The sequence below is a fragment of the Phoca vitulina genome, unplaced genomic scaffold (genome assembly GCF_004348235.1).
Source record: "Phoca vitulina isolate PV1807 unplaced genomic scaffold, GSC_HSeal_1.0 scaffold20, whole genome shotgun sequence".
Lineage (NCBI taxonomy): Eukaryota > Metazoa > Chordata > Mammalia > Carnivora > Phocidae > Phoca > Phoca vitulina.
The window spans coordinates 40,907,639-40,924,590 of NW_022589723.1; the positions used below are offsets into that span (position 1 = coordinate 40,907,639).

The 16,952-nt window shown below is 37.9% G+C and overlaps 1 protein-coding gene across 2 annotated transcripts; it reads right to left on the reverse strand.

Moving 5' to 3' along the window:
- Positions 1 to 268: 268 nt before the first annotated feature.
- On the reverse strand, positions 269 to 15,598 carry RCN2 (reticulocalbin 2). 2 transcript variants are annotated; one of them, XM_032417667.1, is made up of 7 exons: positions 15,368 to 15,598; positions 14,871 to 14,976; positions 12,008 to 12,204; positions 6,298 to 6,411; positions 2,705 to 2,801; positions 1,626 to 1,765; positions 269 to 1,095 (listed from the first exon to the last, which is right to left on the reverse strand). In XM_032417667.1, the coding sequence occupies exons 1-7, from the start codon at positions 15,509 to 15,511 to the stop codon at positions 943 to 945; spliced, it is 951 nt and encodes a 316-aa protein (XP_032273558.1). In that variant the 5' UTR covers positions 15,512 to 15,598; the 3' UTR covers positions 269 to 942. The 2 variants fall into 2 exon arrangements, with proteins under 2 accessions (XP_032273558.1, XP_032273557.1); XM_032417666.1 differs by having other exon boundaries at positions 1,626 to 1,768.
- Between the last annotated feature and the right edge of the window lie 1,354 nt (positions 15,599 to 16,952).

Below are 16,952 nucleotides of genomic sequence, written 5' to 3' on the forward strand. Positions count from 1 at the left end.
TGATTATTTCTAGCACCAAACAGCAAAACCACATTTGTTACAATACCAACTGAAATATGTCAGGTATACATTCAATTGTAACATGATTCTTTTATCAAAAAGGAAAAAAAAAACCAAAATAATATGCAGCAAGAATAATTCAAGGTTGGAGAACACTCACTACCCAAATATAGGAATGGATAAGGTAAGATAATGTATAATTCAACAAAACCTATTCTAAATTCTAGGTTTATCTGGGAGATCAAAGAAAAACAAACATATAAAAAGATAGGACATTTCATTTTTAATCAGTCAAAAATGAAGAGTTCTGGACAATGTCAAATTCCACACACCATAATGCTATAGTTACACATTAAATATAATTACTATCTATACATATGCAAAAATATAAAGTTCTATTTCATACAATAAAACCCTTTATAGAAACCATTTTAAAAGTAAGAACTTCTCAACATTAAAATGTGAGGTATAAGTCCTTCTAAAGGTTCCTTTAAAGGTTTTAAAACAAAATGCTAAATCTAAAAACAATGTCCTTTCTGTCAGTCCCCAAGTTAAATCTACTTAAAACAAAAGAAAAATTGATAGCTCAGTCACATACTATTTAAATAATATTGTTCAGGCATCTCTAAAATCCTCCATTTTTTCAAGTATGGAAATAGAACTCAAATATCCCACAATACAGTACTAAACAGATGGATTATTTAGGAAAGATTTTGTTGTCATATGGCACAATATTGTTTTATTTCTTCAATACATTTTGAAATAAATACCAGGTTTTGTTTCATTTTTCTTCTAAAAGGCCAAAATTACAATCTACATGTAAGATCATTTTGACTGTGGTAAGACTTGAGTGTAAAATATAACATCAATATTTTATCACAAAAGTAAAGCTGGTAACAAATTATAAAAGAAGACAGTATTCTATTCAGATCTACCCAGGGATTAAAGCTCATCATGATAGAAATATTCATCGTGAAGCTGTCTGCCATAATCTGTAGCTTCACTGGTAAGAAACAAGTCCTGGTTCTCCAGAATCTCCGCTTCCGAGAGCTTTCTGTCACTATTCAAATCCATCTCATCAATTAGGTGAAGAGCCTTTAAAACAAAACAAAATAAATCAAGTATAATAAGTATTTTCAGCAAGATGTTCACGTTTCGATGTGATTTGATTTGTCAAAATCATTCAGGTATGCCAAGTACTCATTACTGTCTGAGTATCTCAAAATACTATATATTATAACCAGGGCTGTCTACGCTTTTCTCATTATCCTCCTTCTTAATTTCTGCTAGGTTCTGCCTCCTCCCTACTCAACTCCTATTTAGGATATCTCAAGGTTAAACCAAATTAATATAACCCACTTTGGGCCCCTATAGGTAAATTATAAACTTTAATTGTTCAATTCACTGTGTGGTCAAATTAATACATGATATAATCTTAACTTCCTTGTCTCCCTGATAATCTAAAACAGCTCACAGATTTCAGTCAAGAAATAGCAATGCACGGATCCTAGACAAACAACTCTGGTACTTCTCTCTTCAGCTTAAGGCTTTGAACTTCCTTTCTTATCACTAGCACCTAATTTGGGGGAGAAAAAAGGGGTATATAGTCACTTTGTAACACTCACCTCTTCTTGTGCAATGCCCTGATTATTGGGTACTACCCAAGACAACAGCTCTTGGGGGTCAAGCCTGCCATCAGTATCTTTGTCATAATCATTCAGGAATCTATCCTTCTCAACCAGTATCCACTCTGGATCTTCATTTGCTGCTTAATGGCAAAAATAAAACAATAAATATCACAAGAATGTAACATGTATCCAATAAGAAGTTTGGTACGTCCCTAGAATAAATGAAATGAACTTAAAGCTTACTACATAAAGGAAGCCCAATGAAACAGATCTACTTATCTGAAAAGTCCTGACATAAGTACACACTATATGATTTTCCAAAGTGACACTTAAGTTTAAACGGCTCAGAGTTTCTAGATCGATGTGTATTATCACAAACTAGTAAGTCTGTTAACTGCTGCTACTTGTTCTGGTATCTAGTTTTCCCACAGTTGAGCTGGGTAATGGTTTTATGTACATCGTGTGACTATATAAAGCTTCCTACATGTGCTTAGCAAGTAATACCATGTGTAATTTTAAAGTGAAATTCACAGGAAGTGATGCTTTTCAGCAACAATTCTGTCTGAAAAGACAGCCGTGAATAGAAAAAGCTGCATATGCAAACTCCTCAAATTTCAAACACTCAGTAAGACACCTTCTACACCAGTATTTATAGTATTTTGTTTCTCTTTTAAGATCTACATGCAAAGGTACAGGATTTTGTTTAAAAGTATCAACCTTTACTTTCTCGCCCATTTGAATTGAGAATGACATTATTTGTTTGAAAGGAAGAAAAATCTTTGAATCCAGACATGGAACTAAAAGTGAGCAAGACCACGTTCTCACGTAAGCGGAGTCCTTCTGTTTTGCTTGTAGTAAAAGTTTATTTTACACTACTGCCACTCATTTTTAACTGGTCAGAAGTAGCTATTCACTAGAAGGAGAACTTGGCAGAACAAGCAGAAATCAGGTGCACCTCTTTCTTGTTCCATTTTCCTCTGTCAAACACAGCTCTCAATGAGCAAGACTGTCTCTCAATTCCTTTCTTCTTTAATTCCATGCTTTTTTCCCTCCTTCCACACACCCAGGGTACTTACTTGGATCCCGCCTATAGTCACCGAGAAATTCTTCCAAACTAACAAATCCATCACCATTTTTGTCATGTTCTTCTAAAGCCTCTTGAATGACAAATTCCTATTGCATGTTCATAAAAAAACCAAAATAAAACAATTAGTCACAAAATTTTCCCACCACCACCTGAATCTATTCCAGTATAGAACTTCTTTAGGAATAATCATTTTTGTTGTCCATTCTCGCAAGACAATCTTTCTAAACAGTGGAATTTAGAGACAGGAATAAAACCACAAGTACTGAGTAGCTTTAAATTCAACATCTTTAAGCTTCTACTAGCGAGAAGAACTCTGCTTTGCCCTCCTAAACAACCTCGGCACTAAACTCAAACTCCTATTTTCTGCATGTTTCCCTCCTTCTTCAAAAGGACACCTCTTACTACCCTGGTCTTCCTTAACTCCACTTTCCCTCCAGTCCATTAACAACCCCAAAAGAACCCTTATCTTGGATCCCTCCGCCCAGAACTGTTGTTCTGCCTCCAGATCTAAAGCAAAGGTGCCAGGCCCCATAAACCTACACCTCCCTGCTTCCTCTTCCACCAAATCTACCCCATCCACCCCAAACTGCCCCAAATCTGTACCTCTTTCTTATCATGGCTTATCAACCAGTCCTCTCTAACCCCAGGATTACACGATTTCTAGTTATACTGGACCCAAGATAACCTGTTTAATGGCCAGCTATTTCGGTTCTTCCCTTATTACCTTCCTATATCTTCTACCTTTTCTTACTTTGCCAGTCTCCACCCTGCACAGCACACCCACATCACGTTCTCCTTTATTTCAGAATCATAAAGTCTAAAAGAAAGAGAAACAGAAATACAAACCTAATCCTTATAATTTTTTCCCCTTTCAGTGGGTTCTCACTGCAGCTTGGAAGTCTGTCTCTGCCTCAGTTTCCCTAACACATACTCTAAAGCTGTTTTTTGAAAACTCCACTTTGAGTCTTACCGAAACACTCTCCAAATACTCTCTTGGCAAACACCCACCCATTTTTCCAAACAAGGCTTCTGAAATGCCTGTTTACCAGCATTGCATTCTCCCCTTTAATTACCTCTATTTTGATGCCTATTCCTCTCATCCTTCCCTTCAATCTCAGGAATTAGTTATCTTTCCCCCTTCTCTAGAGTGAAGCCCTCAACAGTCTTCTTAGATCCCATCCTTTCTCATTTCCTGAGTGCTTTCTTTCACTTTTAACTCTGGCCTCTCCTAAGGCTCCACTCTCTTCTCTGTTAGCTCCTTCTTCTATGCCTTTAAACACATTCAAGTCCCCTGCACGCTTTAATTACCATCCTGGTTTCTTTTCTCCCATGCCAGGTCTCTTATAGGTTACGTTTATTATTCTCATTTCCTCACTACCTGCTGCCACCCAAATACCTTTCAGCCTGGATTCTAGCATCACAACTGTAACGAAAATATATTCTCAAGTCTCCAATTCTAGCCAAACCCAAGGGCTTCCTTTATATTTGTATGAAACAACACTTAAATACAAGTTGTTACTTTTTAAAAAATCAAATGTTACAGATTTTATATATAGAAATCGGGATCTTAACCAGAGATCCAAAGATTACTTTTAGAGAATCTGAGAATCTCCTGAAATTATTATCCCATATTTTGTGTATATGAGCATATGTGATTTTTCTGGGACAGAGTCCATAGATTGCTTATTTTTATTTATTATTTCTGTGCGAGAGAGCACTAGTGCACGTGCGCACACACGCGACTGCAAAGAGGGAGGGGTGTAGGGGGAGGGAGACAGGGAGACTCTTCAGCAGGCTTCACACCCAGTGTGAGCCGGGCGCTGTGCTCGATCTCACAACCCTGAGATTATGACCTGAGCCGTAATCAAGAGTCAGATGCTTAACCTACTGAGTCACCCAGGTGCCCCGACTGCTCTTTATTTTTAAAGGAGTCTTGATGCAAGATATGTTAAGAATCCCTGATTAAAATGACTATTCTTCCACTCAAGTTATCCTCTTGGGAAACAACAGACTTATTTCAATAATGTTGCCATGGTTAAAATAAATTTTGGAACTTTATGAATGAAAGTTTCTCTAAATTCTAACTTTTAATCCAAATCAAAATCACCTAGTTGATCTTGCACCCTGCCTTTTCCTTTATCAAATATATCCTTAAATGGAAAAAGTGATACACCAAAACAAATTAAGGTAAATACGAATTAATGAAGCTGCTCTAAATGAGACACCACTTTATATGATCACACCTCTTATGTGCTGCAATCAACTCCAACTCGGCACAATCAAAGAACATCCTTTCCCATCCTGACACACCCCATTCTGTCAAAGGTACTACCATTTTAATCATTTTACACAAGCTCAAAACCTCAGAGTCATCTCTGACTCTTCCTTTCTCTTCTCATACTTATTTAGTCAGTCAACATTCCTGCTTGTACTTCCTTCAAAACGATGTTCACGTCCATTTCATGCCACTGCCACATCATACTCTCAGACTGCAGCACGGTATGCCCAAATTATTTCATTGCTTTCACTGGTCATTCCCCTCCCCAGTCTTCAAGTCAATTATTCCTTAATCCCTCAGATAATCAGTATCCATCATGCTCTGCCTGCCATGCTAGGTAGGGTGCAATTAGCTTGTCTCAACTTAATTTTGGCACTTGAACAAATTGTGCTCTGCACTGTTCTAAAATTAGGTTATGTATTTTGTGCCAAGTGAGAAACCAGAAGCCTCAATGGCAAAAGTGGTGGCAACAGTCGTGTCCTGCCACTGAGCTATGGAGAAAAATGTTATCTGCACCCTTGTTATTCAAAGGCAGCAGCTTCTAACCATGACCCATTTAACATAAAGCTGTATCTTCCCTCCCTGAAATATCCAGAGAACCAAGCCACACAGCTAGAGGCTGAGGCTAGACAATAAACCTTAATATAAATATTTAGTCTATTTTCTACAAAGCTATTTGTTGTATTAGTCTTTACTCTCCAACATGATAGTTTCTCAAGAAGCTTGCCAAGTCATAGTAGGGACTCAATCAATGTTTGTTGAGTTAAATGTAGAGTTCAACAAAAATTCTGAAGAACTGGTACTTCTTTTAAGTACTAAAGGGATGAGAAGACTCATTATGCCTCTTGCTGTAAACACATTAGTCAGTAGCAGCTTCATCACCCCCTAAAACCCTATCAAAAGGGATCCAAAGGTGATAAGTTTTCCCAGAGCCAAAGTTTTTGCAAGTGATGTTGTAAACTAAACAGGAAATACTGATGTTACTGATATTGGAAAACAGAGAAAAGTCTGAAAGCTACAAAAAGGAAGGCAATGAAGGGAATGTGGCTGTGCAGGAGAAAACAGCCAGGAAGATTTACCTTCTCCCTCCATATGATGGAGATTTACCTTCTACCTTCTCATCAGCACCCCTCCCCCCACCACCAGAAACCCTTTCCCACCCCTATCTTAAGTGGGGAGAACTTTGGATCTTGCTGTCTCTTAAAATTCCAGTTGCCCCATACAATTCATTTTAATGACTTAGAAAAAAACAAGTTTTAAAGTTTTGGTCACTCAAGAACTCTCTTAAAACTTTTCTTCCTTACCATCATATAATCAACTTCTTCAGGATGCTCAAAAGCAATAAATTCTTCAAGATTCAAACCAGGACCTGCATCTTGGTTTGCTTTCTCAAATCGCTTCTTGTCCTTTAAATGAAGCTTTGAAAATTAAACATTGAACATGATTAAGATCTCACCCATGTGGAAACATCATTATACATACTTTGAAAATTACATACTATGTGAAATCTAAAGTACATTCTCATACATTATCTTATCTTCCTTCACATCATTCCCTTGAAGGTAGGTTAGAAAAATCACAAACATTTATGAGAAGCAATAGAGAGACAGACTCTAGAGTCAGAGACGCAGATCTGAATTCCAGCAATGCCACTTACCAGCTGTGGCAAGGGCATTTTGCTTAACTTAGGGCAAATTGCTTACCCTCTCTGGTTTTCTCAACTATAAAATCGGGATAAAACTCTCTATTAAGCAATTGGGATGAGGACCCCTATCAAGCAATTAGTAAACCTGAGCATTTAAAAAATGTAATATGTTACATGTTACATATTATTATTACTGATAGAGAACGGAAAGTAAATGATTTATTGAGAGGGATGTCAGAAATACAGCTAAAATAGGTTGGACTCTGATCCTCCCTGTTCTTCTACAGTACTGCACACTCTCTTCTTTAACAATCTCAGCTGTTTTGAATGCCCAAAAAGCAATAAATGCAGACTATGTGTTAATTCTTGATATGCCATTATCAAATTGTTTCTGGTCCTTGGAATGACTCTGCAAAAATGTTAACAGGTTTCAGAAAAACAGTCCTCATATGAGAATACTTTTGGTATATGTATCTAATATTTGGAAGTCTATTCTTGGTAGTCTCTTTATAGTGTTAATAATTATGTATGTTCAGGCATAAATATCAAAAGCTGAAGTGGACCTATTTTGAGGTTATGTAAATCTTCCTTTTTCTCTTTTTGTAAAGTATGCTCAAGTAGTAAATCAAATAGCAGCTATTAGGGACAAAATGCTTTTAATGCATTTTTCAAAGGTAATTCTGTAATCAAGAGCCTTGGAAGCCAATAGTGCTATATTGCTAATTCTGCATAAATTCCATTTTGAGTATTTCTGGGAAAAACTCTCCTTTCTATAAACTACATGTATTAAACAGCACATTTAAAAACACACAATTTCAAATATTTTAGGAGCTTTTAATTTATGTGTCTCACTGTTGAAAAGAAATGCTCTTTTCAGTTTTCTAGAATAGAAGTTAGGTGGCCGTCATTTACTGAACACTACTTCTTTTACAATGACTGATTTACAGTGGAGAGGCTCACTTCTTCCCCCAAAGAATTCATCTTTTAAACCATCCAGTTTCCATTAGCCAGTTATACTTACCAAATCATGACAGAAACAACAACAACAACAACAACAAACTTGTTTCCAAATAGCTGCTTTTAACTTCGTGTTTCTTAATTTCAGATAACTAGACCAAATAATTTACACTTGATGTTCAGGGGTTTAACACAGGGAGAGGTAGACAAACAAGAATTTGAGATACTTTGTTGAGTCCATCAAGTTCTTTTTGAATAAACCATTATTCAAAATACTAAGTGCTTAGATTTCCTTATGAAAGAACCCTTCAGTTTGGAGCAAAAAGGTCCATGTTTCAGCAGTGGGAGCTGAATTTGGCCAAATTTGCCTATGGAAAGAAAGGATCTCTTTCAGCAAGCTCAGATTGTTTTTAAAAAAATTAAGGAAAGTAGTTTTCTGGTTCACATTTCTCAGATTTTTAAAATAAGATTAAATAATGAGATTTTAAAAAGCAGTTTTATTCATGGTCATTTGAAGAAAACCATTTAAGAGCAACTCAAATTAAAGAAGCCAATACACAGAAAGACTGTTTTTCCAAAATGGCAAAAGATAACAACAAAAAAGGCTGTCAGTTTCATAAAACCTCAGCACACTTTTTTTTTTCTGTGTAAAAATATCGTATTCCAGTGGAGAATAGAAAGTGCTACATACAGTAGTAAAAAGGTAGAAACGACCATAATCATTTATTTTCATATTGTAACAGAAACTTGTGAAGCACAAATCTGCCATCTTTTGGTAGACTTATGATTTTACATGAGTAAATATATAATGTGTGATACCAGAACAAAAATCTAGGTCTTAAAAATTTTGATGAGCCACATCCCAGATTATATCTTACATAAATAAATATTGCTTGTACATGCACGTTCAGCAGCTGGCTTTGGAAGTTACACCAAATGAACTTTTGCCAGGTAGGTTCCCAAACTTTAATTATCCTGCTTAAAAGTGCTGACTATAATTGTTCATCATTACATAAAGAAATGCTTTTTCAGGCATTTCACAGCACAAGAGGGTCCTTACTACAGGTTATCTCCATTCTCTACATGGAAACTTATGAAAAATTAAAAAAAAAATTTGATGCCTGAATTTTATCTTAAGATTTATTTATTTGAGAGAAAGTACGGGGGGCGGGGGTGGCGGAGCAGAAGGAGAGGGGGAGAGAGAGGATCTCAAGCAGACTCCTGGCTGAGTACAGAGTTTGACAGGGGGCTCCATCTTAAGACCCTGAAATCATGACCTGAGCTGAAAGCAAGAGTTAGAAGCTTAACTGAATGAGCCACCCAGGCACCCCTTTGTTGTTGTTTTTAATAGGCTTCCATATAGAAAAAATTTATTTTATTTAGATATCCAATTACTTTTGTTGGTTAGTTATGGTATAATGTTAAGTCTGTAACTTTGATTAAGACTGATCCATTCTTCATCCTTGCTTTTTTAATTTGAAGAATAATGCAGAAGTTTCTGGGTTCATCTTTATACCCCACGTCCAATTTTAGGGGGTTTATATCAAATTCTAATAAAGCATTATGATTAGAACTTCATGTAGAGACATGAAAAGAGACATGAGATAATATCTCATGTAGGGATATTCCTGGGTTGTCACAGAATAACCAATAGGACTCCCATTGAGAAGTGTTCATTTTAGGGATCCATCAATTCCCTAACACTATTAAGATCTATCTAATTCATTCTTAAAAAGTACAGTCTTATAATCAACATGTACTGAGTACCTGGGTGGTGAACACAATATTAGAACCAGACACTTTTTAAAACAAAAACTGTTCAAAAGCAGTTTATATTAATGAGTCCTGTATCTCTTCAAAGTGAAGATTTTCTTCTCAACACCACCATCTGTTACTAATCACACCCGCCCAAGAATACAGACTCAAGAAACCAAACACATATTTCTCATGTTTTGATGGGATATCATTAAATCTTTTGGGTGCCAAAAGGAAAAAAAAAAAAAAGGACACAATTATAATCTGATTCTAGTAAGATTTTATTTTTTATTTATTTATTTTTTCTAGTAAGATTTTAAAATACTGTATTTAACTTCTCTTGTTACCTAGCAGGGAAATCATAATATCATACCATGGTTTGGTTTTAGAAAAGTCTCAGAACTCGAATGGTGCTTTTAAGATTAATTAATTCCTACAGGATATCTCTAGACAGACAAATCCCAAATCTCATTATCATTTGTTTCTTTTTTAGCACTAAGTGGTAAAAAGACTGATTTCCACTCTCTTCAGTCTGCTGTAAGATGAAGACCCAAATAAGGAGGAAAAAAGTGAAAAGGAATCTTAATTAATCTAAAACTGATATAGTTAACCAATGCTTCAACAATTTTAAAAAGCTAATTCTATACTAAATATTAAATACAAACCTACGTGAATCACACATGCTTTCTTCAACAATATTCTCTTAAGTCAACAGAGAACTGTTTACCAGCCCAGCTGCTACAATAGTATATTTAATAGTACAGTATAATAAATATATTACTATTTCTCCATACTATTATCCTCATTTTTTTGATATGAGGAAACTGAGGCATAAGGAAGTTTAATAACTTACCCACAACTACACAACTGTTAAATTATACAGCTGGATGTGAAGCTGGGCAGACTGGCTCCAAGGCTGAAGCCCTTAAACTCTACAATGGTGGCATATGCAGAGCATATGCATAATCGTTAGCAGAAAAAGCAATCCACTTTGTGTTAGTGATGGCCTATAGAGTTCAAGTGGCCAATATGATTCTAAAATAAACAGCATGTACAATGATAAATATGGCCACAACAAAAACTAAAAGGTAGGTACCCACAATGGGATAAGTAAAGGAACAGAAGAGGCTCAAATGTTTTCCAAGCACTCTTGACTAGTATTTTGGGAATAATAGTTTGCTACAAGGTGTTTGGTTTTGTTTTTTTCCACATATAAAAACATATCTTAAAAAAAAAAAGTCTTTATAATGGGGTGCTTGGGTGGCTCAGTCAGTTAAGCATCTGAATCTTGATTTCAGCTCAGGTCATGATCTCAGGGTCCTGGGATTGAGCTCTGAATCAGGCTCTGCTCTCAGGGGGAGTCTGCTTGTCCCTCTCCCTCCCTTTCCCCACATGCTGTCTCTCTCTCTCTCTCTAAAATAAATAAAATAAAATCTTTATTTAAATATAAAAAGTCTTTATAATTACCTTTGAAATATAGAAGTATTGAAATAGCAATTTCTTAAGCTTATAGTCCTTTGTCTTGAAAAGTTCCTACAAATTACTAAAAGTTCTTATTAATTCCTAAATAAAAATGGTCTTCCTCACCTCTGCTTAAGAAGCATTAGAACATCTTTTAATTTTGACAAATTAAACCATGAGAATCAACAAAACTCATAGTGATACTAAATCTTCAAAAATGAGTTATTTTAAATGGTACAGCGTCTATGGAAGACCATATGGCAGTCCCTCAAAAAATTAAAAATAGAATTACTATATGATCGAGCAATTCCATTTTGGGGTATATACCCAAAAGAATTAAAAGCAGGGTCTCAAAGAGGTATTTGTACAACCATGTTCATAGCAGCATTATTCACAATAGCCAAAAGTTGAAGCAACCCATGTATCCATCAGTAGATGGATAAACAAAATGTGGTATATTCACACAATAAAATATTACTCAGTCTTAAAAAGGAAATTCTCACACATAACATTATGAGAACATTATGTTAAGTGAAGTAAGCTGCTCACAAAAAGACAAAAATATATATGATTCCACTTATATGAGGTACCAAGAGGAGTCAAATTCAGAGACAGAAAGTAGAATGGTGGTTGCCAGGGGCCTACAGGCGAAGGAATGGGGAGTTGTTTAATGGGTTTAGAATTTCAGTTTTGCAAGGTGAAAAGAGCTCTGGAGATGGGTTGTATAACAGTGTGAAGGTACTTAACACTATGGAACTGCACACTTAAAAATGGTTAAATTTTACGTGTATTTTATTATAATTTAAAAAATTTTGTATTATTTTATATAAACCTGTCTGCTTAAAAATGGGAATCGGCCTCTATATTCTTAGTAACTATGATATAAAACTGTTCAATAATAACAAAAAATAAAATATTGAGATATATATTCAAAATACACTAAAAAGCAACTCAAAATGAGGACAAATGATGCCGCTGAGAAAAACAGATGCAAGGATAATTTAGGTAGTGCAGAATAAGAGGTCAAAATCCCGCTAGAAAGGAAATCATCAAAATGACCAGTGAAGTGGAACAGGTGATTGCCCAGAGAACAAGGCAACCCCAGTCTATGAGCTCAGGCCCTCTTGTGCTCATTCATGCAGGAAGGAAAAGTGAACTGTATGATCAAAAGGAACAACTTGCACACTGGTACTCACCTGCCTAAAAGACTCCTCTTCTGCATCATCCAGAGCAGTGTTCTCATCAAAGTCGATCACACGATCATACATCTGAATGTTGTATTCATCCCATGACACACTACCATCACTGTTTTTGTCATATTCAACAAACTGTTGTTTTGCTTCTTGCATAGCATAATGTTTAAAAGACATTTGAATCCACGAACTGAGTTCGCCTGTGAGAATTTCCCAGAACACAAATGAATGTTGACAATAATTCTGATATTTACAGAAGTGAAGGTTTCTAAACTTTCTCTAAAAGAAAACAAAAATCTTGAGTGTTTTCAAATACTGAGTGAGAACTAGCCCAGTTGTATCCATAGAAATAGGAGTAGAAGGTGTGAGAGTGGTTTGGAGTCCAAGAATATAACAATATGTGATCCAAATAGAAGGCAAGGTCCTTGAGTAGAGTTTGGGTATGTTTTGTTCATTGAGGTACTCTAAATTCCTAGAAAGTACCTGGCTCAATCAGTTATTTGTTAAATGAATTACCACTTGGCCAAAATAGTACTTGACTTTTAAAAATTATCATCCACAAAATTGCAGATAACGTTTGCTAACTATCACAGATCTCTCAGGAGGTACAAATACGTTAATAATGACCTATTTATTCTAATATGTATTAGAAAAAAGTGTTTTCCATTTATGAAAGTAATATAAAGTTTACCTTTAAAATAAATTTTATGTTGAGTTGAATCAAAACCATATTAAGGAAATAATAGATGGTAAGTAGCTAGGGCCTAAATTGTGAAAATGTATTCAAGTGACTGAAGTTTGAGAAACATTGTTACAGTATATGTCCTTCAACCATCATAAAACTTCTGGAGAAAATTTTAACAAAAGTATGGGTAGCATTTATGACTTAAGCCCTTCTTGCAACAGCTCTGTCTTGGTACCTGAAGACATGGGGGAAAGTTTCTAAATCTCTAATGTCCACATTCAGGTCAACTTTAAAAAATCTATTCAGAGATATTTACTACACTGCATTATAGAAAAAAGGTGGTAGGGAGAAGAACATGAATATTTGCAAGGATAGCAAGAGTACAGCATTTGGTTTAAAGGTAACACACCATTTGGTTTAAAGAGTGGTACCCCTTTATTGGTCTGGGGGAGGTCAGGTGAATAGAAAAGGCACTTTGTCTCTCCTGAAACTCTAAATTAAGGCAGAATTACAATTATTATAGCAACCATGTACTGAGCAATTATTATATATCAGGTCCTCCACATATGTTGTCTCTGATCTTCAAAACAAGGCAATTCTTATCATTTTCCATTTCCATTTCTAATCTAATCTATTTTACAGTTAAAGAAATTGCCATTTGGAATTGAGGACTCACAGCCGGTAAGTAGCAGAATCCAGATTCAAACCTATGTTTGGCTCCAAAGCCCAAACTCCTTCCACTGAATTTTGTTCTCTTTCAAGAACCTAAGTCCAGTCCTGGACTTTAAAGTGCAAATTAGCAAACTTCTCTGAAGGGTCCTACAAGTACAATGAGGGTTTCTTCTGGTTTATTTAAAGAGATCATCGTGACATAATAGAATACAGAATGGAAAAGGGGCCAGAAACATGGGTTCACACTTCAGCTCTGTCATAAGGGGCAAGTTTGCCCTCTCAAGTTTTTTTCTCATATGTAAAATGAAGATTTGAACTAAGTTCCTTTTAACTTTAAAATTTTTTAAAGTTTACTATTAAATATTTGAATATTTACAGGCCCTTACAGACAGGTACCACAGTCTTCCAAATCAATTTTTTCTGTGTGCTTGCTAGTGTAATCAAAGATGGACAGACCTATTAGTGGACTACAGTCTAAAGCTTTTGTTTTTATTTAGAGAAACCAAAATCTTAATATTCCCAAGGGCACCAATTTTACTGACAACGCATCTTAAATTTACCAATTAGTTTGCAATTCTCTCTCCAGCAACTTCAGTCCTTAGATGGTAAGCTATAAGAGTTATAGCAAAATATCTCCTGAATTTTTTTGGAAGATCAATTTGGAAAGTTGATACGGTTCACCACTTGAATTAAGCAATGAGGAGAGACAGTTGCAAAGCAACTGAATATTCTTTTAATATTCTGTGCATTTCATTTCTGACTGGAGAAACTACCTAAGAGCACTCAGATTTTTTTTTTTTTTTAAAGTAAGCTCTACACCCAACCTGGGGCTTGTACTCATGATCCAGAGATCAAGAATTGCATGCTCCAGCCAGTCAGGTGCCCCTCAGACTTTTTTTTTTTTTTTAAGTGAAGGATATTAAAAACTGAATTAAGAGCAAGAAATTTGGATTCTAGTCCTGGCTTTGCCACTCATTTTAGAAAGGCACTTACCCCTCTGGACTTCAGTATCTTCAGCTCTACAAAGAGAGGTGGACAAGATGATTCTAAGACCCCTACCAGCTGTAATAATTTGTGATTATCATAAATTCACATGCAACAGGTCTTTTTCCACTTAAAAACAGATGCAAATCCTTAAATTCCTAGTGAAACATATATCAAAAGAGCAATAAATCATGCCATGCCATAAGAAGGTTTCTGACATATTGTTGACACTGATAAAACTCCTACGAGGAATACGGTGTTTGTTCAATGTATGACTTGCACATATCGACTGAGTCAACGATGTTTATGTATTACTGGAGAAAGTCCTGATTTTTACTTGGGACCTATATCTAAAGATTTTCAGATATAAACCTACTCAGCATGTCTTTTTCCCCTTCTCACAGTACACTCTCATTTGTTGCAACACTAGCAATCTACACGCAACAGACAGCCCTGCTTAAATGTTCGTGTTTCTGTCTCCTACAAAGGGACTTCTCCATTGTTAGTTGTGTAGGACGTCCTTACTTTCCGTGAGAAAGCCATCTGAGTCCAAGTCAATTTTCTTTATGATTGACTTCAGTCTTTTGTGTTGCTCTTCGGGGGAGAGTTTAACATATTCATCGACTTCTTCCTTCGGGGGGGGGGGTAAGCGATACACAGAGGGATAGAGCATTACTATCAGTGGGGCAAAATGGTGGAAAAAAAATAAGGCTACCAGAAGCCTTCTCTGCCCAGGGTTTTTGGGGTGACCACACCTGTTCTCCAAGGCCCTTGCCTCCTACACACCCTCAGTGACCATGCCCCGTGTCGGGGTGGAAGGGATCCGGCTCCCGGGCCGCGCTATTTCCTCAGGCGTAGAGGCCTCGGGGTCCCCCAGAGAGTGAGCGGCGCCCCGCCCGGACCCCATTGTCAGGCCGCCCGGGCCAGGCCTAGCCTGGCCGCCCCTCTTTGTCCCGGGACAAAGCCCGCGGAAGCCGCGGTTCGAGGCCCGACCCTCCCAGCCCCGGGCCTGGCCACCTCACCTGGCCGCCCAACAGCGCCTCACGGTCGTAGTCGCTGCGGTGCTCGCCCTGCGGGTAGTGCAGCTCCTCGGCGTCCCCGGCGCTGGCTGCCGCAGCGCACAGCAGTAGCAGCCCCAGCGCCGCGGGCCTCGGGCCCAGCCGCATCGCTCCGGCCCGCCGCGGACACAGAGACGGGAGGAAGGAGGCCGGCGGGGGCTCAGGCCCGCGGCTGCGCTCCGCGGGCGGCTGCGGACTGGCGGCGCGGCGTACGTGGGGAGGAGGGAACGCGACGCGCAGGGGGCGGTGGCCGCCGTTCCTAGGGTTCCCGCAGCTTGGCGCCCGAGCGACAACTGCGGTGATGGGGTTGGCCAGGCCGAGGCCTATATGGCCCCGGCGGAGGGGCGGGGCGCCAGGCCGCGCGCTGATTGGGCCGCACGGCGCTGGGGACGGGCCGCGGCGCTGTGGCGGTCCGCTGCGGGCCCAACGGCTCCTCGGTTCTAGCGGTGGCTGCCGGGAGGGGAGAGCCCCGCGGGCGCCTTCCTCTGCCCATCCGAAAACCTGCCCCCACCTTTCTCCCGCCCTGTCTCTTCCCGTCGGCCTTGTTACTGCCAGAAATTCTCTGTCCGGTCCATGTGTCCATCCGGCTTGCATCAATGAGAAAGGCTGCAGATTTGGGTGAAAAAAAAATATGGTACCTAGAAAAATGTTCGCCTTGAGGAACCAACCTACAGTATGCATTTCCCAGTCTTCAGTGCATGCCTACTTATTTATTTCACCAGAGCAGGACGAACAAACCCAGCTACCGAAGCCAGGTATTTTTATCTGATGCTCAATTTCGTGACTCACAAGTTCTGTGAGCTTGGCCAAGTTACTTGGCCCTTGAAAACCTGTTTGCTTATTTTTAAAATGGGCATAGTAATAAGATGACCTTAAAGAGTTGTGAAGATTAAATTAAATAATATAATGCGTTTAGAACAGTAGCTGCCACATAGGGTAAAGTGTTCAATAAATATGAGCTTACATCCATGTGGGTAGAAAAGCAGATGATTGTACAGAAGGAATAGCTTAGCAAGTACCCAGGAAAACCTTTATGGATAGAATGTATATACTCGTGGCGTCTATGCCATGTCTGTCTGCAGGTCTATGTAATTTCTGTACCTCATCCTGAGCACACTAAACCCAAAGAAATTTGTAGGCTGCAGCTTGAGCCTTTTTCTTTCATTGATTGCTCCACTTAGGATCAAGCCTTTTCACACAGAAGAAAAGGCTTTCTGGGTCCTCTTTCTCTTCTCACAGCTTCTATTTGGATTGGGAGTAAGAATCCTGTTCCAAACTGAAAAACTGAGTGGGCACAAATCAGACAAATTTCCTGGGTCAGGATGGAATTTTATTGTTTTTGGTCAGAGATCATTGAAAGGTTTACAGAGCAGAGTAAGTTCAAATGGGATCTTTTAGGTGTTATAAAGAGCAATGCAGAATAAAGTTTTAAGTTTCAGAGTCTAAATACAGACTATGCCTTAGAGTTGATTTCTCTAAAACAAAGAAAGAAAGAAAATAAAGGAAAAAACTTTCATCACCAAGCCATTTTAATTTTAACTTCAGTTCT

Coding starts and splice junctions, on each gene's coding strand:
- RCN2 (XM_032417666.1), bottom strand. CDS start 15,511: ATGCGGCTGGGCCCGAGGCCCGCGGCGCTGGGGCTGCTACTGCTGTGC. Junction 2,802..6,297: donor AAGAAGTTGATTATATGATG/GTAAGGAAGAAA, acceptor AACATGCAATAG/GAATTTGTCATTCAAGAGGC. Junction 1,769..2,704: donor TGACTATAGGCGGGATCCAA/GTAAGTACCCTG, acceptor TTTGCCATTAAG/CAGCAAATGAAGATCCAGAG.